Genomic DNA, 27,654 nt, shown 5'->3' with positions numbered 1-27,654 from the left:
TTTCACTGGCAGAGTATAGCGCTCTAAGCAAAGACTGTGTGAGCCGGGAAGGTGTGTGATGTGTTCTGTGTGGGTGAGGCTGAGGGCTGGAAGGGATGTTGCCAAGAGGACTGGAGAGGCCGGGCCAGGTCTTGCAGGCAGGATGAGGAGTTTTGTATTATTAAACCCAGAGAAGCCTTTGAGTGATTTTAAACCATGACTTGATCCAATTTGTGTTTTGAAATCCCTTTTGCTGCTACAAAAGACTTTCGTCCTCTCTAGTTGTAAAACACTTAGGATAGATTTAATATATTAAATAAAAGAAACCGATTTCTTAGCCCTAAATACTAAGGTCTTTGAGTTGTTTGCCAGAAAGAGTTCCTGCGTTAAGAATCTACATCAGTTTACATCTTAGATATCAGAAACTTGAGTTATAAAAATAAAATGATTTACGTCTAAAATTTTTCATTTAGTGTCAGAGGGATAGTCTTAAAACTTTTAAGTCTGAAATCCTTCTTCTGCCTGCTGGAATCAGATTACCTTCACTCCCTGTTGTGACTGTTGGTGTATCTGAAAAGTGATAGCCTGAATGTTGATTTACTGTGCACGCAATTTTCACAGGAATTTGTCTTTTCCCATTTGTTCCATTTTAAAAAGAAATGGCCTTTTATGGTCCTAGTTGCATTAAAAGCAGTCACAGGGTGTTTCTTTTAATTAGAAATGCATTCTCTGTTGCACGATAAATTTCTTTCTTGTAATTCTGATCATGAGCAACATCTTAGATTTCAGTTACTTCATTTCAGTAAGTATTTGCGTGCCTACTCTGTGCCAGGCACCGTTTAGCATCTCGGGCTGCATTGTGAACTAAACAAAGATCCCTACCTTTGAGGAGTTTATATTCCAGTGGGAGGAGGCAGATGGCAAATAATAAGCATAATTAATATCTTTATTTTACTACTAATAAATATAACTAGTATACTGGGGGTGGTATGTGCTATGAAATTAAAAGTAGAGCAGTTGATGCAGTGAGTGAGGAGCCTGCAGCTTCAGATACGGTGGTCAGGGTAGCATCATTGAGAAGGTCTGACTTGAGCAAAGGATTGGAAACTTGTGCGGATTTGCAGGGGGCGGGGTGGGGGGGGGAGGTGGTGAAGATCCAGCAGAAGGAACAGTCATACAAAGAAAGGCCCCAAGGCCAGAGTGCTCCAGGCCTGTTTGAGGAACAGTAAAGAAGCCAGCAGGTCTAGAGGGAGGGAGGGAGTTCCTCAGCCTTTTAGGAACAGACTTCTCAGTCAAATTCAGAAGTTCATAAGCCAAAATAAGTGAATAAATTAGGGAAAGAATTTTCATTCTGTGAATGCTCTGCAGGTGGTAATCTATAAATACCCCGACTCATGTCTTAACTTGATTTAGGTAATTCCAAAGTAACACGAAAGTTTCTTAAATTCATTTCAAAGGGCAACTAAACAAACAAGCAAAAAATCTCTTTTTCTGTGAATGAGAAACTGATGATAGATCACAAGCTCATATGACCTAGCATTTAGTAAAAGCTGAAAATTTACCTTTCCAATTTAGAGATCTCAGGTTAAAAGCCAAAGGCTTTGTTTTACAGCAAAGGATGGCAAAGGTGCCAAATGCACGTATCTCCAAGAGGGGCAGTGATGGGGGTGAAGATTGGGCTGAGTCTGGGAGAAGCTGCCCTGTAAGAGTAGGTTTGGTCACCTCCCTTATTTCTTTCAAGCTCAGTTGCTCCAAATCCTTTTTTAACATTTTCATTTGGTGATCTATATTTTCTGTTCTTTGACTTAGTGAGATTTTCCATGTGTTTCTTAAGTTTGTGACCTAAATCAGGCACACTACTTTCATAAGGTCCTGTTACCAAATCAGGTCTGGCTGCTGGCCACTTAGAAACCAATTAAGAGAGAGAGAAATGTTGGTAGAAAGGAAAGTTGCTTTTAATTATAGAATGCCTGCAATCTGCAGAGGTGGTGGACTCAGTGTCCCCCCAAAACCATCTCCAAAGATTCTGATTGGCTGTGAAAGTTTTTAAAGGGAAAAAGGGAAGTAATCCCAGTCAGTCATTCACGTAGCGGGTCACAGTGATCGACATCCCACTGTGTGCAGGCTTGCTGATGTCTTGTGATGATCCCCCCTGCCCAGCTGTGCAGCGTGTGGGAATCTTATTCCCCCACCAGGGATTGAACCTGGGCCACGGTGGTGAAAGCGCCGAGTCCTAACCACTGGACTGCCAGGGAATTCCCTTGATTTTTCTTTAGATGCTATCGTGTTCACAGTTTGTTCGCCGGATTACTGAAGGGGAAGCTGGGGAAGAGATCTGGTTATCTGTTACTTATTCTTCATTTCTACTCCTTTGATCTATGGAAAGAACCAACAGACTAGGATTAGGCAAGGTATCACGTGGTCAAAAGATCTGAAAGGTGTACTAGGGCTGGAGATGAGCAGAGCTGGGGTGGGGGGAGTGGGGGACGCTGGGGGCTGGTTTAAGGTTAGTGACAAGGCAAAGAGGCCTCTTGCAGAGAGCTCTTTCCTTCCAAATGCTGCTTACAAATCCCCACTTGTCAGAACATCATTCCATTTCTGTGGGATCATGGGCAAAGGTCTGTCTTCTGTAACTTCTTCCTGCTGACGTAGGGTGTCGTATTCTTAGAGTGGAAGATGTTGACATGGGTCTGTAGCATCTCTTTTCTCACAGTTGTAGTTGTCCGTTTCCATACAGGGGCAGAACAAGCTACAATTATTTTGATGCCCACAAAGATGCAGATTATTTTCAGCAGTAGTGTTAATCCCATTCTCTTAAGGTCAGTTCTTGGCGCTGTGCTAGCCGTAGATTCCGTACTGCTCAAGATGGAGTGGTTTGTCACAACTGCAGTCTGGTCATCATGCAGTCAGCCTTTCCCCTCAGGTGGCAGTTACGGTATCTGTAAAACCACTCAGGAACATGCATCAGACACTGAGTCTGTAACTCTATTGTCCTGATCCTTAGCTGCTTGAGCCTGCTCCTTTGTGACTCAGAGGCCTGGGAGACTTCAACTTCTCTACAGACAGGAGGCAGGAGACAGGGAGGGGCGTTTGTACTTGGGCGGGGTTGGGGTGCAGGTTATGTGATCAATACTAATATAGAAGAATGCTGCCACAGTTGCACGCATGTCAAGTGTATTGTGTTGGTGTGTATATTCAGTATCATCTTTGTTTTGCATATACAGTATTCTTTATAAAGGACCAGGCTTAGTTTATCCAGGGAGGTGTTCTGCCGTACTTGCCCATAACTGATCTTTTCCCATGTTTCTGAATTTTATTTTTCAGAGTATCCTTTTGTGGTTTCTTAAACTTCTTTCTTACTGATTCCTTTCCCAATTTGTCATGGTTGTTTCATACTTGAGTCCTCCCTGCGAAATTGCTGTTTATTGTTTTGAGTTTAGTTTCCCATGAGGTTAAATATGAGGTATGATCACTAAAGAAAATGCTGAGAAGCACACGTCTTTGACTTTCTGAAACAAAACATTCTACATTCATCTCACAGTAAAAAAGGAAAATGGTACAGGTTAATATAACTGAGTTAGACGGGCCCTAGAAAAATTTGCAAGGCCTTTTTTCTCCTTCCTTTAGATAGGACTGCATAAGCATCACCCCAAAAGGTAATGGTCTGCCCTCTTTTTCTTTTTTTTTTTTTTTTTTTGCAGCACGCGGGCCTCTCACTGCTGTGGCCTCTCCCGTTGCAGAGCACAGGCTCCGGACGCGCAGGCTCAGCGGCCATGGCTCACGGGCCCAGCGGCTCCCCGTGTCCCCTGCATCGGCAGGCGGACTCTCAACCACTGTGCCACCAGGGAAGCCCTGCCCTCTTTTTCTTTAAAAGGAAATGCCATGACCTCTGTAGACCTCCAGTTCCATTGCCATCCTGAGTGGGAAGTTCAGGAGCGAGCACTTCATAGACATTTAATCTCTGTTGAATGACAGAATGAAAAGATTGAATGCACTCACAGCAAGCTTTTTGCAAAATCCCTCTTTACTGGGTATTTTGATAATTGAGTTTTAAACATAATTAAGAACCCAAGATGGGTGTCTATTCAGTTCTTTTTTTATCCGTTATGTCAGTTTAAGATATTGTGCGGGGCTTCCCTGGTGGTGCAGTGGTTGGGAGTCCGCCTGCCGATGCAGGGGACACGGGTTCGTGCCCCAGTCTGGGAGGATCCCACATGCCGCGGAGCGGCTGGGCCCGTGAGCCATGGCCGCTGAGCCTGCGCGTCCGGAGCCTGTGCTCCGCAACGGGAGAGGCCACAGCTGTGAGAGACCCGCGTACCGCAAAAAAAAAAAAAAAAGATATTGTGCGAAGACAGGTCTGTTTTGTGTATCTTTCCTATATTCTGTCCTTGGTTTTACTGTGAACGGGTTTTGGATTACATGGCCACAATCGACTTCTGAGATGTCTCACACGGTGTGACAGTTCACAGTTCACTTGAAGTTTTTAACCATAATATTTGCCAAGCTCCATGTCAAAATGCAACTTGAAAAAAATTTTTTCAAACTCAGTGCTGTTTAAGTCAGAAATCCTCAAGAAAGTAAAAAGGAGTGGAAACTAGGTGGGATATTCTTGCTAAACATTTTAATTTTTATTATGACAGGAAAGTCTTCCCTTCTTTACAACTTGTCAAATTTCAGCTCATAGAGAAATCCTCTATAATGGTGACATGGCCTGAGCTCGCCCGGACTTGAAGGAACCTACGTCTGTATGTGGCACATTGTGTGTCCTCTTGGTGGCATGAGAAGCAAGCAGTTGAGGGTCCAGCCATTCATAATTCACACTGTCTTAATAGGGGACTTCAGTTTTCAAGGACTGGCTAGAATGTAAAATCTTACCCTTGAAGATTTATTTAATCTTATTTTTAATGAATTGCCTAGGTTACTTGTGATGAAATTGTTTGTATCATCGTACTACTTGATACGTGGAAAATATTATTTTTTTAATAAAGACCATATTTCTTTTTTTTTATAAATTTATTTTATTTATGTATTTTTGGCTGCGTTGCTACGCACAGGCTTTCTCTAGTTGAGGCGAGCGGGGGCTACTCTTTGTTGCAGTGCTCAGGCTTCTCATTGCAGTGGCTTCTCTTGTTGTGGAGCATGGGCTGTAGGTGCAAGGGCTTCAGTAGTTGTGGCTCGCGGGCTCTAGAGTTCAGGCTCAGTAGTTGTGGCGCACGGGCTTAGTTGCTCTGCGGCATGTGGGATCTTCCCGGACCAGGGATTGAACCTGTGTCCCCTGCATTGGCAGGAGGATTCTTAACCACTGCACCACCAGGGAAGTCCCCATGGAAAATATTTTTATTAAATATTTTTAAAGTCTCCTTCCTTAGCAACATGTGTCATTGTTTTCAGGATATACTGTCTCAGATACAAGCTTCTCAGAAGCTTCACAGGAGGGAAAGCAGTGACAAAAAAGGAATTTATTAGTTATCATTCTTTGCATGGTAAAATCATCAACTTCCATCACCAACTTCTAATTCAAAGCAGATTTTAATTTGGATGTTCCATTACTCCTTCTTGAAACACTTTTGTTCCCTGTACATGCTGTGTTACTTTGGTTTTATAATTGAAAATAAATGATATAAACAACATCTCAGCTCTTGAGCCTGGAATACCAGTGTAGTTTATTTTGGGACTTGAGTTGAAAGGCTTTCTGGAATTTGTGATTATACGTCTCAATCCTTAAAGTCTTTCCAGAAACCCTATATCTTATGAGTTCATTCTCACATTTTTCATTGATAGGTCATTGTTTGCTGGTGAAATACCAAGAATAAGTGGTAGCAATCTGGCATTTTATCAGTGACTGTATTAAAGCAAATTTTCAGGAGATGAGTGTGATACAGATCTTATCTAACAGAAGGTAGAGGGTGTCAGGCACATACAATTTAGGGATAAAAGTAGGAGCAAACTAGGTTAACCAGAGGTAGAGGAAAGACTTCAAGACTGGGGTACACAGAGGGATCACATCCTGGCACATCTAGATACAGTTCTTATATATCAGTTCCATTTCTTTGTATGAATGAGAAGGAAGAAAATGGAAATTTTGTTTTATACAAAACAAATAGGATAGGCTGCAATCTACATTATAGAACTGAATTCATCAACTGCGTTAGTAACCTATTTTAGTTAATTTGTTACATTGTCAACAAGCTTGTCCGGTGCTCTTTTGTAGTACCTTACACTGGCTATCTTTTTCTTCTTTCCTCTCCCATAGTTGCTAAAAAAACAGATGTGTTGAAATTAGTCCAAAAGCCACAATCAGAGGAGCTTGGTTTCTTCCAAGTCGGGGGATGACTGTCTTTTCCCTTAAAAAACAAAGTTAACCCTTTTCTATGTTTATGATAGAGAAATAAACCAGTCTCTATTTCAGTCACTGTTTTATTTTATTATTATTTTTAATGGAAGAGGGGAAAGCTTGCTATAAATACAACTGATCTTTTAAAACAAGGAATGTACCATCTTTGCAAGCTAGTCATTTGTAGATCTTTTATTTCCAGGCAAAAATGCCATCATTAGAACTTTTCTCTCCTTTTTATTCCATCCACCCATATCTGAAAGTGTATTATTCTGTGTTCCTTCTGGCATGTCAGTGGTTTGTTTGGGCTGAAGACCACACACTGGAAGCACAGGGAGACCCCCGGATCAGCGTGAGGAGAGCGGCTGGGAGACCCCACTCTCATCCCTCCATGAAGAAAGCAGCTAGATTTTGCCATCTTCGCCAGCACCAAGATGTTGTGAAAGGAGGAGCTGGAATTCTTTCATGTTTTCAAATCTACAACTGCTAGTTTATACAATCTTAATTTCATGCATATAACCAATCCTTTTTCTCTTATCTTTTCCGTGTTTCTTAATGGATTTTTCCTAGAACACTTGCCTTGATTTTTCTCTTTTTCACCCACCAGATATAAGCATTCTATTTCTTGCCAAGCTGACAGATTTCAAAGTAGAAGTATCCTATCTGATATGAAGACTTAGGCCTTAAAAAGATGGTTAATGAGGTTACTTGTCTTGGCATTTACCGAACGTCTAACTTTTATTTTGCTGAACTCTGTTGGCCTTAAAGGATTTCTCAGTGGCTTATTAGCAGTAATTGGGGTAATGAAGACACTGGCACAGGTAATTGCCTTTGTTTTCTTGTGGCAGAAAAGCTTTTTCCACCTCTGCTAAGTCCCACTAAAATGAAAACTCAAATAGTGATCACATAAAGAAATTAATGTGTGAACTAGTTGCTGCATATTAGGAATTCTGTGCAAGATTTTTGCAATTAGCTTAGAACCTCTTTAGCAGTACCTGCAGATTGTTTAGAGTAAACAATGGGGTAAAATACATTTTTCTTTTCCTGAAATAACACTTTAAAAGGAATAAGATACGGTTTATGCTTAGATGTCACTGAGGTATACATGTAAGATTGTATCATATGAGCCATCTTTTAGACTGAAGAAAAGATGTTATCCTGTTAGAAAACAGAATGAATGTATGGTCAGATTTAATGTGGGCATATTGAATTACTTCTCGCTCAGTTCCTAAGAGGGCCGAGAACATTCCAGTAACAACTTGTCAAGAGTTGTCGGCCATATTTAATTCTCTTATATTATGTAGATGGAATGGACCTTCATAACAGTTGGCTCTGTAACGAAAAAAATTAAAAAGCTTAGTATTCAGGTGTTGACACTAAGAATTGACCATCTGTCAGAAAAGAGAATCCAGCAGAATGACCTTGCATACTTTCCAGGAGAAAATGATAGGACCGATCTAGGGCTCTGGTAGGTTGTTGGTGGTGGGAGGTACGTGACAAATAGTGCTTATCACCGGAAAAAAATGGCTTCATTCAGCTCCTGAATTTAGCCAGCTGCCGTGATTGCATCAACAAAGCACCTAATCATGTAGCCGCTACGAAGCATCACAATTATTTCAAGTAAATCTGCTTTCTAGAATGTGGGAGCGCCGTTCTTTGATAGTTTTGGACTGTAAATTAAAAACGGGGGGTAAAAAAGCTGAGAAGCTAATACTTGGAGAATGTTTTTAGGTTGTAATAGTGCGATTAAGAGCATGAACTTGGAAGGCAGACCGCCTTGGTTTGAATTATGGTACCCAGCTTTTCTGTGCCTCAGTTTTCTCATCACTAAAATGGGGCAGTAATAGTACTTCATAAGGTTATGGGGATAACATGAGTTAATATTTGTAAATAGTGCTTGGCACGTGGTAAGCGCTATATAAGAGTTAAAACTCTGGTTTAGTAGCTGAATTAAACATTGGATTATGAAGATGTCCATCTTCAAAACTTAATGAACATTAAATTAACTTTTCTCTATGTTTTACTTTCAGCTTTCTCAAGACACAGTGTTTTCTACATGAGTGTAGTTTGTCCAGATTGCAGATGGGTTTATAGAGCCATATTTAAAGAAAGAGCATAATGAACACTTTTCATTGTGTTCTTTTAAAAAACATCCCCAAACTGCTGGGTTGTCGCATATGTGGTAGAAATTCCCACTCCTGCCACGACTTCTCCAGTCTAGAGCATAGGTAGACTTCAGAGAAATAAAAACCTCATGGAAATATTTTAATGGCAGTTAACTCCTAACTGTTGGTATTGGCAACTGGGAAGCTGTGAGACTGTAATAAGTGATGTGTACATGTAAAAGAAGGGAGTGTGGCATGTGGTGTGCATCCTTTATTTAGCAAAACGTTGGATTGTGGGGAAATTGTTTGCATTTCTTTTAGGTATTCCCTGTTTGTCTCATCATAAGAATCCCCTGAAGATTGTGGAGATTCTCGTTCAGTAATTTAGGAGTAGAGCCTGGGAACATATACTATCTTTTAAATTAACTAATAGACTTTATCTTTAAGAACATATACTTTTAACAAGCATCTCAGATGATTATGAAGGTAGGGCAAGGTTTATTGAGTTAAGTAGTTTGTCTGTCTTCTCTTGAGCCCCAGCTTTCTCACCAACAGAACCAAAGATATGACTGGAAAGATGGTCTACTTCCTCACTCACTGTTAGGATTTTGTAATCCCTATTTTCCAAGTGATTATGATACCAAAGAATTCCAGTATGTGTGATGGAATATGAGTTGAGGAAATTAGCCTTCTCTTTACCAGAAAAACTAATTCAGCAAACTTTTAAAAATGTCTTAAGAAAGAAAAAAGCTTTCTGATAAAACAGCAAGCTTCAAGTAATTATTAGTAGTTTGGTTTCTAAGTACTGACAATGTAAGGTAATAAAACATCCAGGGACTTCCCTGGTGGTGCAGTGGTTAAGAATCTGCCTGCCAATGCGGGGGACACGGGTTTGAGTCCTGGTCCAGGAAGATCCCACCCACCGCGGAGCAACTAAGCCCGTGCGCCACAGATACTGAGCCTGTGCTCTAGAGCCCGTGAGCCACAATTACTGAGCCCATGTGCCACAACTACGGAAGCCCGCACACCTAGAGCCCGTGCTCCGCAACAGGAGAAGCCACCGCAATGAGAAGTACGCGCGCGGCAATGAAGAGTAGCCCCCGCTCACCACAACTAGAGAAAGCCCACGCGCAGCAACGAAGACCTAACACAGCCAACAATAAATAAATAAATATAAATTTTTTTAAAAAGTCCAAAACTCTGGTAATATGTATTGTCTTCTGGTTATTGGGGGGGGACAATATTTAATGTATTGCTATTTTAGAATGAACAGTCCTTATATTTAGCAAGTTTAGTAAACTTTTGAGCAGTTAAAACTTCTCTTTATTGGTCTTATTCTAATCCACAATAATTCTTTCACTTTGTCTAGTTATCACCTGAATATAATTGCTTGGTAATACCTTTCCCATTCTTCATAGTGTCTCAGAACCCAGTCTTTGTTTAGCTAGAGAGTCATGCCTCACTGCCCGTGAGGACACAGTTGTCCAGCAACAAGGGATGTTCAACAATCAGCAAATTAGTATTGATTATTCTATTCTTGAGCCAGTGATTTCTTTAGGTGAAAGTAAAGGATAATTGGGGGCATTTAGCACACTTACCCGTGGGTTAATTTTAAATCTTTTTTTTTTTTTTGATTTATTTTTGGCTGCTTTGGGTCTTTGTTGCTGTGCCCAGGCTTTCTCTAGTTGCGGAGAGTGGGATCTCCTCTTTGCTGCGGTATGTGAACTTCTCATTGCGGTGGCTTCTCTTGTTGCGGAGCACGGGCTCTAGGTGCAGGGGCTTCAGTAGTTGTGGCACGCAGGCTCAGTAGTTGTGGTGCACGGGCTTAGTTGCTCCGCGGCATGTGGCATCTTCCTGGGCCAGGATCGAACCCCTGTCCCCTGCATTGGCAGGCGGATTCTTAACCGCTGTGCCACCAGGGAAATCCTCGTGGGTTATTTTTATCCTCAAAGTCTTCCCCAAGCCTGTCTCATGGGAGAATAGCAGGTATTTCTTAGGCTCCACAAAGTGATGGCCAACAATTGACATGAGTTGATGTTGGTTTTGTTTGGTTTTGGAGGGGGAGGGGAAGCCTTCAGAACTTATATATATCTGTATACTTTGGATAACAATATAGAGCTCCAAAGTCATAATTTTGAGGTTACTTTCCTTTGGATGAATTTAATTCCTTAAATTTGGGACACATTAATTAATGAATTTCCGTTAAGCCGGTTATACCTCTAGAACACTTTTTAGGATGTACAGCTTATTAAAACTGTTTAATGCATGTGCTATTTTGAATGATATACTTTACACATCTAATTGTGGTCCGTGGTGTTTAATCTCTTTTAGAAACTGGATGGCTTCTACAGGGAGCCAGGCCTCGGCTATAGACCAGATTTGGGAGCTCTTGAGTGATGGCGCACCTCCCACCAAAAAGCCCAGGTAAACAAGGGAAGGGGATCCGAGGAACAGAGGAAATCACCACTGATGGTAGATAATGAAAAATAATGAACTTACCCTACATCCCAGTTGGCATCACTAATTAATATTGGCCTTCATATAAAAATTGTTTTTATTTTGCATTTAATTTCTGTTTTTTATCAAGGTCAGAAATGTATATAATTTTAAAAGACAGTTCTTTAAGGCTCATAGTGCCTCACCTCCTCCTCCGAGGTAATCACTTTCAACTTTGTCTGTTTCTTCTAATATTTACATCCAGATTTTTAATACTGCATGTGTACTGCTGTTTCTTAGTTTTGGGTTTTACCTGTTTCTAATTATGGAAGGTAAGGATTAGACTTGCTGTCCTGAATCCTCCCCTCATCCATCCCCAGCTGCCCTCCCCAAACACACCATAGACTCTCCTCACAGCCTCCTAGTGTGTTTTATATCACAATTTTTGGTTTAATATTTACATTGTATGACTGTATAAATAGTATTCATAGCTGAGCCTAATGTGTTATTATGTTTCTTTCCTTGTCCATTTTTTCCTCCAGGTTATTAAAGATTGTCTCTTTTTTTTTTTTTTTTTGCTTTGTTTTCTTTGAACCTATCAATTTAAATTCAAACTCTGTGATAGAGCGTAAATCTCCTAATCTGCTGACACACGTCAGTAATGTGCAAGTTTAAAGCTGCTCCGTGGGTCCTTCCCTCTGGGCAGTTGTGCTCCAGGCCTGCCACATTGCTGCTGTCTGCCGTTTTCCTTTCCTGTCACCCTGGGAATTCCTTTCACATCTCTCCTGTATTGGACCCTCTGTTTCCTGGATCTTATGTCTTCCTTTTTGGTGTACTCCTTCATTTTGCTGAAAAACATCTCGTTAGCTTCCTTAGTAAGGATTCAGAGGAGAAAAGTTTTGGGAGACATTTGAGAATGTCTGTATCGTACTCTTACATTGATGATTTGGCTGAGTGTAGAACTTCAGATACGGACTCATTTTCCTTACCGTTAATGAAATCATTGCCCATTCTCTGCTAACATCTTAAGTGTTCCTGCCACAATAGCCACTCTCTTCTAACTCCTAGTCCTTTGTATTATATGACTTCTTTTTCTTTTCTCATTAGAAACTTGTAAGTATGGTTATTTTATTCTCAGTAATCTGAAATTTCACAATGATACATCTTCACATGAATCTGGATATCAGGTAACTCTTTCAAGCAGGCTACTAATAATTTCACTTTGGAGGAATTTTCCTGTGTTACTGATTTGATAATTTCCTTTACGGTTCTTTCTGTATTCTGTCTTTGTAGAATTCTTGGTATTCAGATGTTGGGCCTTTTGGATAAGTCTCTAATTTCCTTACAGCTTTCTATCACTTTTGTTTTTATCATTCTACTTTCTCAGAGATTTTCTCAGTTGTATCTCCCAACCTTATGAATTTTTTATTTCTGTCTTTTTTGTATAGAAATAAGAAATCTTTTCGTTTGCCCAGTTTTTTTTATAGCATCCTGTTCTGTTGCACAGATGCCATTTTAAAAAAAAATCTATGTCAGGATGTCACTGTTTCCTTTTCAGTTTTTCTCCCCTTTCCCAGATGGTCTCTTATTTCCCCCAAGTTCCTTTCTATCTGCTGGTTTGTTTGGGTATAACTCTCATGCTGGGGATTTTGTTCAAAGGTAAGGTGACCCTTATTTTTCTGCTCATATTTAAGAGAAAACACTGAAAAGCCAATGGAGACTCTGTGTGTGACGAGGGGCTTGGTGGCTGGTGGGCCTCCCTGTGGGTAACAAGCATGGGCCAGGTTCCACAGCCTGCCGGACTCTGTGGGTCTTTTCTCTCATGCTGGCCATTTTCCCCAAAGGGAACTCCTCCCACCTCCTGACCCCAAGAGGTTGAGGTGCAGGCATAAGGTTGACTGCCAACGTCTGGGAGTCTTCCTTTAGGAGAGGGGGCAGGGGAGAGTCGCATATTTCTTATACAGAATGTACACAGTCCCCCTCCCCAAGCTGTGCACGGTGTTCTCAGATACAGAACCCTCTGGTGGAAGCTCTCTGGAGGACAGGCCTCCTGTCCTAGAGTTCTGACCACTTCTGACACAGCCTTGCAGCGAATTGACCCTCCACCTTCAGCTGTGCCTGAACATTTCCAAGCTTCTGCAGAGGGGATCAGCTCTTACTTGACCGCTTCTAAAATCTATTGACCTCTTTCGTCTACTTTTCCTATTTTTGTCATCTTTTCCTATTCTGCTATTTATGAATGTATGCCTTCTTAAAAAATTACTACTATTTAGTGTTTTAGGAAGAACCAGAGGTGAAACATAACTGTTAAATTTTTCCCTTTTAACTGGAAGTCTTAAATTTGGAAAAATCACATCTCAGAGCTATAATGTATGAGGTAAAGAATTCCAATAGTACAGCACATTCAAATGGAAAACAAAAATCCCTGTTCTCCTCAATCCCCAGAGTTAACCACTATTTACAGTTCTTATGAATACTTCTAGAAATTTTTTTTTCTTTTCCGTTATGGTTTATTAAAGGATATTGAATATAGTTCCCTGTGCTGTGCAATAGGACTTGTTTATTCATACTGTGTGCAGTAGTTTGCATCTGCTAGTCCCTCCCTTCTAGAAATTTTTAAGTATATGTTTGTGTGTGCTTCACTTTCTTGATCCCCTTGAACTGAAATGGCATTTTTCACTGTTTGCTTCTAATGTCTATTATCAGTCTTCCCCAGCAGACTAAGCTTTTGCGGCCAGGGACTCCATGTGTATGGTGCTTTATGAGTTTTTCATGGAATTGGGAATAGGGAAGGCAGTTCTAGAGGTGGTTTCTTCAAAACCAGCTTTCTCAAGGCTAAAAGTACCTTTCCCTTCTTGCATTATGCCAACATGCAAATCCTTTTTCTGTTCATTGTATTATGTGAGCAAAAGGTCGAGAAGGGCAGTTTCTTAGGAAAACACATGCCATCAGCATGTGTTTAAATTAAAGTGCATAAACATATTTCAAACAGATTTTAATATAGTTTCAGGATGAAAGGGGCGTGGAGAAACAAAACACAAAAATTTGTACCAAAACACAAAAATTATCTCACACAGAAGTCAGGACAGAACTCAGTGTTTATCACGGGAAGAAAGGAATGTTTTCCACCTTCCGTCATATCCGTTGAATAGTTGTTTCTTTATTTAGGTATGTAAGGCTTTTGTGTTTTCAGAATTTTGTTGGCCACTTTTTTTTTTTTTTTTTCCTGCTTGAGGATATCTAGAACAAAGCCGAAGGCAAATGTGTTCCCATATTTGACTATCTCATACTCAGCTTTAGTCATGTTCATTTTCGTCTTTGTGTTCACAAACTTTGGGCTTACGTTTTTTTTTATTGGCTTTTCTTTCATCTCCTGTTTTGCATTTCTCAACAATAGGAATTTCACATGTGGGGGGTTTCTTTTCTCTCTGGAATCCAAATCAAATCAGACATGTTTTTTGAAATTTATGTTTGTTTAAAATTAGTTTAGTTATCAAAACTCAACTGAGTGGTGATAGTTGGACCTTTTCCTGATATTGGGTTTTCTTAGGTTGAGAAGATGGGTCTTACGATGGCTCTTTAGGATTTCCACAGTAGGGTTATTACTTTCTCAACACGTACTGGCACTACCGTGCTCACACTACTTTGGAAAGGCATCAAGCCTGTGCTTGTCATCTTTGCGGCTGTAGGAGTTAGAGCTGAAAACCGTGGCTTTGGACGGTCTTTGTGCCTCGTGTCTGTTGGACGTTCTCAGTCCTCTCATTTGTTTGACTTTTTCAGGAAGCTGCTCCCAAGCCTGAAAACGAAGAAGCCTCGGGAGCTCGTGCTGGTGATTGGAACGGGCATCAGTGCTGCAGTCGCACCCCAGGTCCCAGCCCTGAAATCCTGGAAGGGGTTGATTCAGGCCTTACTGGATGCGGCCATTGATTTTGATCTTCTAGAAGATGAGGAGAGCAAAAAATTTCAGAAATGTCTCCATGAAGACAAGAACCTTGTCCATGTTGCCCATGACCTCATCCAGAAACTCTCTCCTGTGAGTACCCTTGTGTGAGCCCTGGCATTCGATCTTTCCTAAAACCAGACACACATGCTGAACGCAATAAGGAGATTTATGTTTCTAGCCTATAGATTTGCATAACATTTGGCTCTTCTGCAAAATGTCAGTTTATGGACCCGAATCATGGTAGTTACCTTGACCTCATTTCAGTGTGTTGTGGTGGTGGTGGTGCGGGGGGGTTGGTGATGATGGTGATGATAATGTTGTTGAGGCCTTTATTTGTACAAAATGAGACCACTGTCCCATTATTGCTGTGTTTTAAATTTACTTTTTCTACACTCACTACTATAAAAGCTGTGTTCCCTGGCATCCATGCCTTTCAGGGAACCTCAGAAAGATTAGAGATAATTCTTATTTTGTGGATGAAGCAGCGCCAGTTTTTAATGTTCCTTTTAAAGGCAGTCACACATATATATATATGGAATTTTGCTGCGTTTTAGCAAACTGAGCTGGAAATCAATTCCTGAATGATTTAAGGGCCTCTTTGTCTTGCTTCGTTTTAAAAATGTCTTAAAAATCAGGATTCACTTAAGATATATTTGGAAATAGTAGAGTAGCCAAAGCATATTTTAAAGCTTAATGAATTAAGTGCACCTGGAAAAAAAATGTAACTCTTATGCCTTAAAAAGTCAATTATCAGTGTTGATTTTTCCCCCTACGCCCTAGGGCCCATAGGAAAGAAGTGTCATTAAGTGTTAACCTGAAAGGCATTTAAAAGTATTGGTAATTCCCTCCTAGATCATGACTCATTCAAAAACTTAGGGCCTTTTACTTGTCTTTTCATTTCTTTGTGCTTAATTGGGGTAAAATGTTACTAACCTAGAACAGTATAAAAAATTAATAGACTTTAAAGAGCTCATGGGACCTCCATCTCATACCATATACAAAAATTAGCTCAGTGGATTAAAGACCTAAATGTCAGAGCTAAAAACTATAAAACTCTTAGAAGAAAACGTAGTTTTAAAGCTTCATGACCTTGGATCTGGCAGTAGTTTTTTAATCATGACACCAAAAGCACAAGAATCAAAAGAAAAAATAGATAAACTGCACTTCACCAAAGTTGTAAAAACTACTAGGCTCACTGAGCATTATCAGGAAAGTGAGAAGACAGCCCCCAGAATGGGAGACGATGTCGACAATCCATATATCTGATAAGGGTGTAGTGTCCAGAATGTATAAAAAAAAACTCTTATAACTTAATAAAAACGCAAATAATCCAGTTTTTTCAGTTTAATTTGTTTTTGAAGTATAGTTGATTTACAGCGTTGTATTAGTCTCTGGTGTACAGCAAAATGATTCAGTTATACATATATTCTTTTTCATATTCTTTTCCATTATAGTTTATTACAAGATATCGAATATAGTTCCCTGTGCTATCCAGTAGGACCTTGTTGTTTATCTGTCTTATATAGTAATTCGTATCTGCTAATCCCAAACTCCTAATTTATCCCTCCCCTGCTTTGCCCTTTGGTAACCATAAGTTTGTTTTCTATGTCTCTGAGCCTGTTTCTGTTTTGTAAATTAATTCATTTGTATCATTTTTTAGATTCCATATGTGAGTGATGTCATATGATATTTGTCTTTCTCTGTCTGATCTACTTACTATGGTAATCTCTAGGTCTATCCATGTTGCTGCATATGGCATTATCTCATCCTTTTTTATGGCCGAGTAGTATCATTGTGTATATGTACCACATCTTCTTTGTCCATTCATCTGTGGATGGACATTTAGGTTGCTTCCATGTCTTGACTATTGTAAATAGTGCTGCTGTGAACATAGGGGTGCGTGTGTCTTTTTGAATTAGAGTTTTCTCCAGATATATGCCCAGGAGTGGGATTGCTGGGTCATTTGGTAGCTCTATTTAAGGAACCTCCATACTCTTTTCCATAGTGGCTGCACCAGTTTACATTCCCACCCCCACCCTCTCCAGCATTTAAAATAATCCAGTTTTTAAATGGCAAAGGATTTGAATAGTCATTTCTCCAAGGAAGATATACAAATAACCAATAAGTGTATGAAAAGATGCTTGACGTCATTAGTCATTAGAAAAATGCAAATCAGAAACTATGTCAGATACCACTTTACACACACTGGGATAGCTAGAATCAAAGAGTTGGGTAATAAATGTTGACGAGGCTGTGGAGAAACTGTAACCCTCGTACGCTGCTGGGATTGTGAAGTGGTGCAGACAGGACGGAAAATAGTCTGGCCATTTCTCAAACAAATAAATAAAGTTGTCATATGACCCAACGATTCCACTTGTGCATACACACACACACACACACACACCCCCCCAAGAGAAATGAAAGTGTGTGTCCATACAAAAACTTATAAACAGATCTTTATAACATTACTCATAATAGACAAAAGCTGGAAATAGTGCAGATGTCCAGCAGCTGTCAAATAGATAAACAAAATGTGGCATATTCACACGATAGACTATTACCTGCCAATAAAAAGGAATCAAGTACTTACATGGTGCAATGTGCACGAAGCTTTAAAACATTACGCTGAGAGGAAGCCAGTCACAAAAGACCACATGTTAGAGGATTCCACTCATACGAAATGTCCAGAGTAGGGAAATCTGTTAGAGCAGAAAGTAGTTCAGTAGTTGCCTAGGACTGGAGCAGGGATGGAGGGCAGGAGGGTGATAGTAAAGGGATGGGATTTCTTTTTGAGATGAACATTTTCTAAAATTGACTGTGATGGGGAGTTCCCTGGTGGCCTAGTGGTTAGGATTTCGGGCTTTCACTGCTGCAGCTGGGGTTTAATGCCTGGTCGGGGTACCGAGAACCTGCAAGCCGCGTGGCACAGCCAAAAAAAAAAAAAAAAAAAAAAAATTGACTGTGGTGACAGTTGCACATATCTGTGGATATACAAATAACCACTGAATTGTGCACTTCAAATAGGTGAATTGTATGTTATGTGAACCATATCTCAGTAAAGCTGTTAAAAATAAAGGTAAGAGGATGGAAAAGCTGTAGGATTCAAACAGTAGTCAATGAAAGTGAGGGTGGCTGTGTTAATATCTGCTAAGTACACTTGAGAGAAAAGAAGAAGAAAGCATAATTTTTTAATGTTCAAAGAAATACAAAATTGTTGTCATATAAAAAGGTAATTAAAGAGTATATAGACCCAAAATATAAGGGAAAAGTATTAAAGAAGTGTGTCAGCCCGGTAATAAAAATGTTGTCTTTCTGGGGGAAAAAAGAAAGAAAGAGCTCGTGAGGACAAAGAGTGCTGTATTAGTCCAGCAAGTCTTGTCTACATGGTGCCGTGCCACTTGGCTGGACCCTTCATTCATCCTTTGAAAAGGTCTCCTGAGACTAGAAAGCATGACCTTGCTAGGTGGGTTAGTTATGATTGAAAGTAATGAGAGGATTTAAAGTCAGTGTCAAGAAATGTATACTAACCAAACATCAAACTGGAGTCACTAATTATCTTTGGATGAAGATTTAGTATTCACCTTAAAGTGTAGTCGTAGTGTCAGTTCCAATAGAGTAGCAATTATCAAACTTTTTGGTCTCAAGACCCCTATATACGCCTAAAAATTACTGAGAATCTCAAACAGCTCTTGTTTATGTGGGTTATGTCTATTCATATTCACTATATTGAAAATTAAAACTGAGACATTTTTTAAATGTTAAATTCGTTAAAAATAATAATAAGCCTGTTACATGCTAACATAAACAACGTGCTTATCAAAAGCAACTATATTTTCCAAAAACAAAAATAAATTAGTGAGAAGAGTGGTATCGTTTCACGTTTTGCAAATCTCTTCAATGTCTGGCTTAATTGAAAATGGATTCTCATATCTACTTTACGTAGTCAGTCAGGTGTCTTTGTGAGGTTTTGGTTTGACTATACAAAAAAATCAGGGCTTACAGGTACATACTTGGAAAAGAGAAAAGTATTTTAATAGTCTTTTTGGATAACGTAGATACTCATTGTTGATACTACACCAAAAATGCAGTAAGTGATGGCTTCCTAAAGATTAATAGCCATAAAGAATCTGATATCAGATCATATCCATGTTATTGGTGATATGGAATCTGAACTTCCCTTATGCTGTTGCATTAAGATCCATGATCCATGCACGGTTTTGTAACATTATCCATTGGAAAAACACTGCTTCACTGAGGTGTACGTATCTTCTAGATTTTGACACATTTCATTACACCATCCAAAAAAATTGCATCCATTAATATCACCACCAATCTCATCACAAAGGTATTTGGAAGCTGTCAAGCTCATGGTGGCAGATAAAAGTTTTCTAAAAATCTGATTTTTGCTTGAAAGCTCAGCTTTCATCATTGGCAACAATGGCAGCGATCATTGGCTAGTTTTTCCTCGAAATGACAGGCTCACTTCATTTATTTTTGCAAGAATGCTGAGAATACTCAAATCTGAATAATCATAGTTTGTCTGCCAGTCATTCTTTCAAGTAAAAATGATGTTTGATGAAAAAAAGGTGGCTAGTTCAGTTTAAAACTCAAAATCATCACGAGAGTGTCTGGCCTCAAGACCCCATCAGAGTGGGAAGTGCTTTGTGTGTACTTCCTGTTTTCCTTTACACAGAATATTACGACATGTACTTGAGGGTCAGTATTTAGTACAATTAATAATTTTTACTGCTTCATTTTACAGGACATTCTTAAGTGAAACTGGCATTCTTTTCTTACTCTAAGTCTTTGGTAGTGAAGAGTACTACTGTGATTACTGGCACAGCTGGGTTCCACTGTGCCTGTGTCCTGATTCATGCCAAGGCACCAGCAGTTTTACCTGCCATTGCTTTTGTACCATCAGTGTGAATATTAATACAGTTTGAAAGACAAATATCGCCTTAATACCATTATGAAAATAATTTTGACTTTGCAGACCCCTTAAAGAATCTTAGGAGGGCTTCCCTGGTGGCACAGTGGTTAAGAATCCACCTGCCAATGCAGGGGACATGGGTTCGAGCCCTGGTCCAGGAAGATCCCACATGCCACGGAGCAACTAAGCCCGTGCGCCACAACTACTGAACCTGCGCTCTAGAGGCCGTGAGCCACAAATACTGAGCCCACGAGCCGCAACTACTGAAGCCCGCACGCCTAGAGCCTGTGCTGCACAGCAAGAGAAGCCACTGCAATGAGAAGCCCGTGCACCGCAATGAAGAGTGGCCCCCGCTCGCCGCAACTACAGAAAGCCCGCACGCAGCAACGAAGACCCAACGCAGCCAAAAATAAATAAGTAAAGAAATAAATTATTTTAAAAAAAAAAAGAATCTTAGGAATCCATGGGCCACATGTTGAAAACCACTCCAATAGGGGATATGTAAGGAAAAAATATAGGCAACCCAAAGGCTTAAAAGAGAGACACACACATAACACACATTTGGGTAAATATGAAGACTCTCTGAGTATTTGCTATTAAGGAATTAATATTATTGCATTTTTTAGGTGTGGTAGTGGTTTTGCAGACTTTTTTATATGTAAATGGGAATCCTTATCTTTAAGGAAACTGTTGAAGTGTCTGAATGATATGATGCCTGGGAATTCCTTCAGAAAAAATTCAGTGAAGGGGGTGGGATATGGTGGAAGGGAGTTTAGGTTAAACAGGATTGGCCATGTGTGATAATTGTTGAAATTGGTACTTGGGAGCAGGGGGGTTGGGGGGAGCACTGTGGAAGCGGGGAGAGATAATATTCTCCTTTTTACTTTTGTGTGTCTTTGAAAATGTCCTTTTTTGGGGGGTTTTTTTTTGTTGTTGGTTTTTTTGGTTTATTTTTTAAGAATCTAACAAACAACAGTAACATGACAGGGTTAATAGGCCCATCTACTGAGCCAGTTTCTTAGAGTAGGGAAATGCCATTGCAAAAATTTTGGGTTTCAGAACCGGAAAGACTGTGCCATTTTTAAAGGCACTGGAACCCTGGGCAAATCACTTAAGGTCTCAGAATCTAATTTTGCACCTGTAAAACTGGGATAATGCTACTTATCCCACTTGAAAAATAAGTGAGAAAATGTATGGGAAGTGTCTGGCACATAGTAAATGCACTGTAAATGTTAATAACCTTGGTGAAAATGAGTCAGGATTTTTTTTGTAGTTTTTACTATGTCTGGGATCAGAAGGATGGGAGTTACAGGGTAGGAGGAAATGAAGCAACATTGGATTCAGTTCACTGTTTTAAATGAATGAGAAAATGTCCATAAATATGTGTGGGAGTTTGGCATTTCCTTTTGACCTTGGAACCTCCTTGTTTGTTTTCATTCTTTTGTCTTTACTTAGAGAGGCCATTTGTGGGAAATTCAGTTCTAGGGTCACCTGTTTCAAGAGAGAAAAAGTTGATTTTAAGTCTGAGGAAATCGATGCAGCTATAGAAGCCGCTTTCCTTCGTGTCTGTGTTGATATGCAAAATGTAATAACTGAAAGAGGACCCAAAGATAGTTAGCTAAAATAAGTGGCTCATGACTTTTATTTCCAGACTTTATTTAACCTTTTGTATTTCTTTTCTTAGAAGCAAGGAAGTATATCGCACACCCATGCTTACCTGTTCGTATACCCAGGTGTTTTTATCTGTGTGCATGATAACTAAACTGGTGCTGGCTTATTAGTGTTGTTTAACCGTGTGTGTATGAAAGATGAGGAAGTTCTTAAAGTCACCATATTCTTTAATTTTAAACTTAATTTTCATTTTTTGAATGGGTATTGTATTGTTTATACACATTGCACAAATACAAAATGATATAAAAGGTGTACATCCATCATGGCATCTCACTCGCACCCATGGCTTTGTCTACCTCCTTTCCCCGACTTGCCCCCAGTTGGTCACCACTCTTTTTGAGTATCCTTCCATTGTTCTTTTCTGTAAAAACAAGCACATGGGATTCTATTTATTCTTATTTCATTGCTTCCACCCCCATGTCAACAGGTAGCATTCTAGACATACTGACGTGTACTTGTTTGTTTTACGTGACAGTATATCCTGGACATCTTTCCATACCAGTTTCCTGTGTATGGATACTTGGCTTATTTCCAGTCTTTTACTGTCACAGGGAACAGAGCAGTGATAATGTTGCATATGTCATTTTATTTGTTTGCAATTACGTCTGTGGGATATATTCCCAGAAATGAGATTGCAAGATTATAGGGTACATGGATCATAATGTTGATGGACATTAAAGGGGCACCATATTTTTTATAACAAATCTAGAACAGTGCCTGGCATTCAATAGTAGTTGACTCTTGCATGTAGTGAAATTCAGTTTCTTCACTGTTCGTTTCTGATCAGATTGTTCATTCTGATTAAGTGTTAGAGTCCCTCCTTGGTTGCCTGTGGTCTGCTAATATGTGACGTAATAATTTATGCCATGATGTAAAGAGAGCGGACAGAAGTTGAAAAACGTGACCCCCATTCTTAGCCACATAAATCGTGGGCTGTTCCATCTAGTTAGCCCTAGAAAGGAGTCTGAGCCCACTGACAACAGGGTACAGTGAGAAGCCTGTCTTGTGGTAAATGTAGCAGAGAACAGCGACAGAGCTAGACAAACTTCTGGGTGTGTCATCACCAGGCAGAGGTACTGTTTCACCTCTGTGCTCTCATTTTTCTCCTGTGAAAATAATTTACCATTCACTTGGAAGGTATAATGAAAAAATGGATAATTTTATAAAATACTTTGGAAAAAATAGGAAGCACATTCGGCAGATTGAAGTGTGCTTTATGAATCTACTTACGTGGTTCCGTGGAAACAGATCTTTATCGGCGCATAGTGCTATTAGAAAGGTATACAAGGCAAACCAGGAGGGTAGGGAGACTGCTAGGAGGATTATGGCTAGTCTGCTATCTAGCAGCTAATTGCAGTTACTTGGAGTTTGAATGGGGAATAATGGGGCCTTTAAGAACTGATTCTTGCTTAGATATTATCTAATGGAATGGTGTTGCAAGAATAAGATAGGGATCAGGTATTTGTCATAGCACACTGCAAAGCTACTTTCCTGTTTCAAATTCCTTTTGTCTAGGGATCACTTTGCCTTTTAAGTTAGAAAGCCAACTTCCCACTTGAGATTGGTATTATATTTCCTCATTAGTTCTCAGGGATATTTACCTGTAGTATTCAAAACAAACCCGGGAAAACAGTTATCTAAATGAACATTTGTTAAGAAATAGGGAGTCTGTTCAGAACTGATTAGTTTTGGTATTTTTAACAGTTGCAAAATAAAGATTTTTGGTAACCATTATCATGTACTGAATATTCTCCCTAGCAGCCTTGTAAACAAGTGGCTGAATTATACCAGGGAAAAAAACAGGCAGGGAGAAGGTAAGCGGTCTGTCCTGAATCCATCAGCATCTGTAAAAAGCACCTAGGATTAGAAAAAGACATGTTAAACCACATTTAGAGCTGTCTTTTAGTGGTTATGCCCTAGATACGGAAAGTTTAACGAAAGTATTCTTACCTGAGGCCTCCTTAAAGGGTAGTTGGAGCTGTGCTTTCTGCCCCAGTTTTCCTTTGGTCTGGACAGTAGTCACCTCTCCTCGCCATGCCCATCTTCTTCATTCTATTAAACTGCCTATTTAGAGAGCGTGTGCTTCTTTGCATATGATGTAATAGTGCGGATCACTTGCTGTGTGCTAAAGCGTTGAGCTGGCAGCTGGCATGTATACTCCTGTTTTCCTTATTAGAACCCTGTGAGGGAGACAGTATTTTACTTTTTTTTTTTTTTTTTTTTTAATATTTTGGCCATGCTGCGCGGCATGTGGGATCTTAGTTCCCCGTCCAGGGATCAAACCCGTGTCTCCTGCAGTGGAAGCACAGAGTCTTAACCACTGGACTGCCAGGGAAGTCCCAGAGACAGTATAAGTGCAAAGCACTCTTCAAAAAGTTGCTGTTATTTAATGGAAACAAATGACCTACCAAAATGCTAGAACTAACTTATCTCTCTTATATCCCTCCCCAGCGTACTAGTAATGTTCGATCCACATTTTTCAAGGACTGTTTATATGAAGTATTTGATGACTTGAAGTCAAAGATGGAAGATTCTGGTAAACAGCTACTTCAGTCAGTTCTCCACCTGATGGAAAATGGAGCCCTGGTATTAACTACAAATTTTGACAATCTCCTGGAACTGTATGCAGCAGATCAGGGAAAACAACTTGAATCCCTTGACCTTACTGATGAGAAGAAGGTAAAAAGTAAAGGATTAGTTTATCTCTTCAGGCCAGTGGATTGTATCCTCATGAGAAATACTGTTTTCTGGTTGGGATATTGTATAGTACTGGCATTTATGGAGAGGTAGAAAGGGAGACTGTTATCCCTGGTTGGATTTTAGTTTTTTGAGATAAAAATCAATGTACATTTAAAAGCACAGATCGTAAAAGTGTTCAGTTCTCTGAGTTTTGACAGTTTCACCCGATTATAGGAAGCCATTTGAACTGTGAGATGTAAATCTTTTAACACTAGATAATATCAGGTGGGTGCAGTATTGATCTAGAGTTCTCTGTTAGGATATATTGTTCATGGCATCTGTTGGAAATGTACGAAAGCTACTTTTTGATGTCTGGAGAGCCCGTTTCAAGCCAAATGACAGCTGGGTTGAGATTAGTATTCAAAGGACACCTCAGCAGACTTCTTTTTTTAATGTAGCCCATACTATACCTACGCCATCTCCCATAATATGGAATTACAGATGTCCATCTATGTCATCTAATGAGAGAAGGCTTTTATTAGAATGGTCACCAAAGGTTGTAATTTGAAATCTAGCACCAATGGGACATTCTATAGATAACACCATTTAATTGATGAAATACACTGAAGCCATAAAAGGGAAAATGTTTTCATTGCCATAAAAAGGTGTCAGAGACGTAATGATTGAAGAAGGGGGGGGGGGACCAAACAGATTATAAACCGCCACAGGGTCTCATTTGTCCTGCCCTGTAGTTTTTGTAATTTGCCTTCATACTTCGTTTTCCTGGGAGCCTGCCTTTGTGTCCCACTTAGAACCCAGCTAAGTAGAGTTTGAAGAGACAAATGACTCCCCCACGGGCACTCATGTCACAGCACTGCCTCTGCCAGAGCAGTAGCTATAATGCCAGTCTTGTGATTTTGCTGACCTTGAAGTCGAGTCGTAAAAGGAAATCCAATTTAGAGAAATGGTGCCGAAAAGACTGGTTTTCTCTGGCTGGAGTGTTTTCTACCTGCTGCCTCCATGCTTTGTATGGCCAGCTCCTTCTTCACCTGTAAGTCTTCACTTACGAATCACTTCCTCTGAGAGGTCTTCTCTGACCATCCTAATTAAGAAAGGACCCACCTTATTTTTTGGTTCGTATTTTCAATGAAGCACTTGATATAACTTTCCATTTTCATCTTGGTTTGTTTGTTTTCTGCCTGTTTGCCCCAGAGGAATAGCAACCCCATTTGGACAGGAACCATGGCAGCCCTTCTTACCCTAATGCCTAAGATAGTACTGGGTACATAGTAGGTGCTCAGTAAATATTTTTTGAATTTATAAATGGTTGAATGAAATTAAAAAATGAATGGCAAGAAACAGCTTCCATGCTGTTTCTGATACAGTCTCCAAAGATCATGACCAGCATCAAAAGCGTAAGGGCCTTTTTAAAGTTATGGGTATCAATCAGACTTGAAATTTTCCTTCTCATTTTCACCCTGGAGTCTCAAGATTTGCTTTGTATTTTAGTCCACATTAGGGGCAGTATTGAAGTTTAAGGGTTAAAGCCATTGACTGGCAGTCAGAATAGAGCCTGGTAATACTCTAATTCTAAATCTCTGTGCCTCCTGACTGTTTTTCCCTAATGCATACCTTATTTCTCTAGAATGTTAAAAATAAATTTATGCTGTCTCAAGTCCTTGGGAAAATGGAAACATGGGATCCAGTTGGCCCTTATTATCATTGTCATCTAAATAATCGTTCTTCACTGGTAGCCTTTTAGGTAACTCAGAGGTGACTGAAGTGATTCTTTTATCGCTTATCAATTGCTGCACAAGAAATCACCCTGAAAACTTTGTGGTTTAAAACAATGTTTTATTTGCCCGTGATAATGTGAATTTGCTACTTGAGCTGGGCTGATCGGCTCGGCTGGACAGTTCTGCCGGTTTTGCAAGTGACACACATGGCTGCAGTCCTCTGGGGGCCAGACCAGGTGGTGGTAGATGGCCTTGCTTGCGTGTCTGTTGGTGCAGGCAGTCGGCTGGGCCATCAGACTTCTTCACATGGTAGCTGGGTTCCACAAGCAGCAAAAGAGAAAGAAGACTCATTGTGCCAACGTTTTCCAAGCTTCTGCTCTTGTCTGCTAATGCCCCGTTGGCTAAAGCAAGCCATATGGCCAAGCCTGGAGTAAGTGTGAAAGGGGACTAGACCAGGGCATCGATACAAGGTTTGACCTCTCGGGGATCCTTCCTGAAATGGTCATCCAGAGTTGTCATGTGTGTCACCAGTGGAAAGAGCCCTGTGGTTCCTGCAAATTAGACAAACAAATTCTCATTTTTGCTTGTTGCTTTCAAAGAGAAATCACCAGACTTGCTGCCTTCATTCCTAACAGTCATGCCTGAAGTAGAAAGGGAGGCCACGTCGGGTGGCCACATTCTTGGCCTGTAGTATCAGGAAGCTGGAGAGTTATGTCAGAAGCCTAGTCCTCAGAAGAGCCTCTTGCCCATTGGGACCTTGAAGCGAGTGCTCAGCCCTGCCCACCTGGCTGAGCTGTGTTTGTGTTGTGCAGGTCCTCGAGTGGGCTCAGGAGAAGCGGAAGCTGAGCGTCTTGCACATCCATGGGGTCTACACCAACCCTAGTGGCATTGTCCTTCACCCAGCTGGCTATCAGAATGTGCTCAGGAACACTGAAGTTATGGTGAGTGGTGCTGACCTTGCCGCTCGGGAAAGCCTTCCTGGGAAACCTCTAAATACACCACTGGTCTTCCAGGGATAACAGTTTCTTCTCATTAATGAAAATTGGAAGGCCGGGGCTTCCCTGGGGGTCCAGTGGTTAAGACTCTGTGCTTCCAATGCAAGGGGCTCGGGTTCTGTCCCTGGTCGGGGAGCTAAGATCCCACGTGCCATATGGCGAGGCGGAAAAAAAAAAAAAAAAGGAAGGCCAAGCATTCTTTCCTGTGCTTCTTAACTTGTGGGTGTACATGCCACCTTTGGAAATGTCAGACATCTTCAGGTGTCAAACTCTGAGGTTTTACTTTGTTCTTGATTGACACCCAGCAGATGGCACTCTGTTATTGGTGTCATTTTCACATACAGAGAAGACTTACTGCCCTTCATCGTTTGGTATATATAGTGTTAATGGCCCTCTCTATGCCAAAGCTAATTTATGCAGCTGTTCACTGACCAGTCACTACTAGGGCGTACATTCTAAAGAGATTTTATATAAATGGTGATGGTTTTATATTGAATCATCACACTTATTCACTTATTGCTCACGGGAAAACATAGAGAAAAATTTGGATAGGGTGATAAAATGGAGGCTTTCTTTATGAAAAAAGACCAAGAAAATGTGATGTTTTCTGAAGCATAAGGGGACCTTTTTTCACCTGTTCTTTCCCTGACGTGTTATAGCTGCATCTGTCATCACTATCATTTCTAATATTTTTATATTTATATATGTGTAGTGTGTGAGATATATATATACACACACACACACACACATGTATATAAATGTATACACACATGTATATATTAATATTCTAAGTGTCAGGCTTTCTTTGAGCACATCTGGTGATGGAATTCTCTAGTTATCCACGGC

The 27,654-nt window shown here is 40.2% G+C and overlaps 1 protein-coding gene across 3 annotated transcripts in view; it reads left to right on the top strand.

Annotated features, from left to right (window-relative positions):
* Positions 1–27,654, top strand: part of FAM118B (family with sequence similarity 118 member B) — a 45,913-nt gene that overhangs the window by 11,292 nt on the left and 6,967 nt on the right. For 2 of the 3 annotated variants that reach the window (XM_082659618.1, XM_082659616.1), the window contains exons 2-5: positions 10,750–10,842; positions 14,635–14,887; positions 23,850–24,077; positions 26,626–26,754. In XM_082659618.1, the coding sequence (XP_082515744.1) occupies positions 10,757–10,842; positions 14,635–14,887; positions 23,850–24,077; positions 26,626–26,754 (696 nt within the window). In that variant the 5' untranslated portion in view covers positions 10,750–10,756. Of the gene's footprint in view, positions 1–10,118; positions 10,135–10,749; positions 10,843–14,634; positions 14,888–23,849; positions 24,078–26,625; positions 26,755–27,654 lie in introns of those variants that run through there. The other variant, XM_082659617.1, reaches the window with a different exon arrangement.

Source organism: Grampus griseus, assembly GCF_964374135.1.
Source record: "Grampus griseus genome assembly, chromosome: 8".
NCBI classification, from domain to species: Eukaryota; Metazoa; Chordata; class Mammalia; order Artiodactyla; family Delphinidae; genus Grampus; species Grampus griseus.
This window is presented reverse-complemented; position numbering and strand designations above follow the sequence as displayed.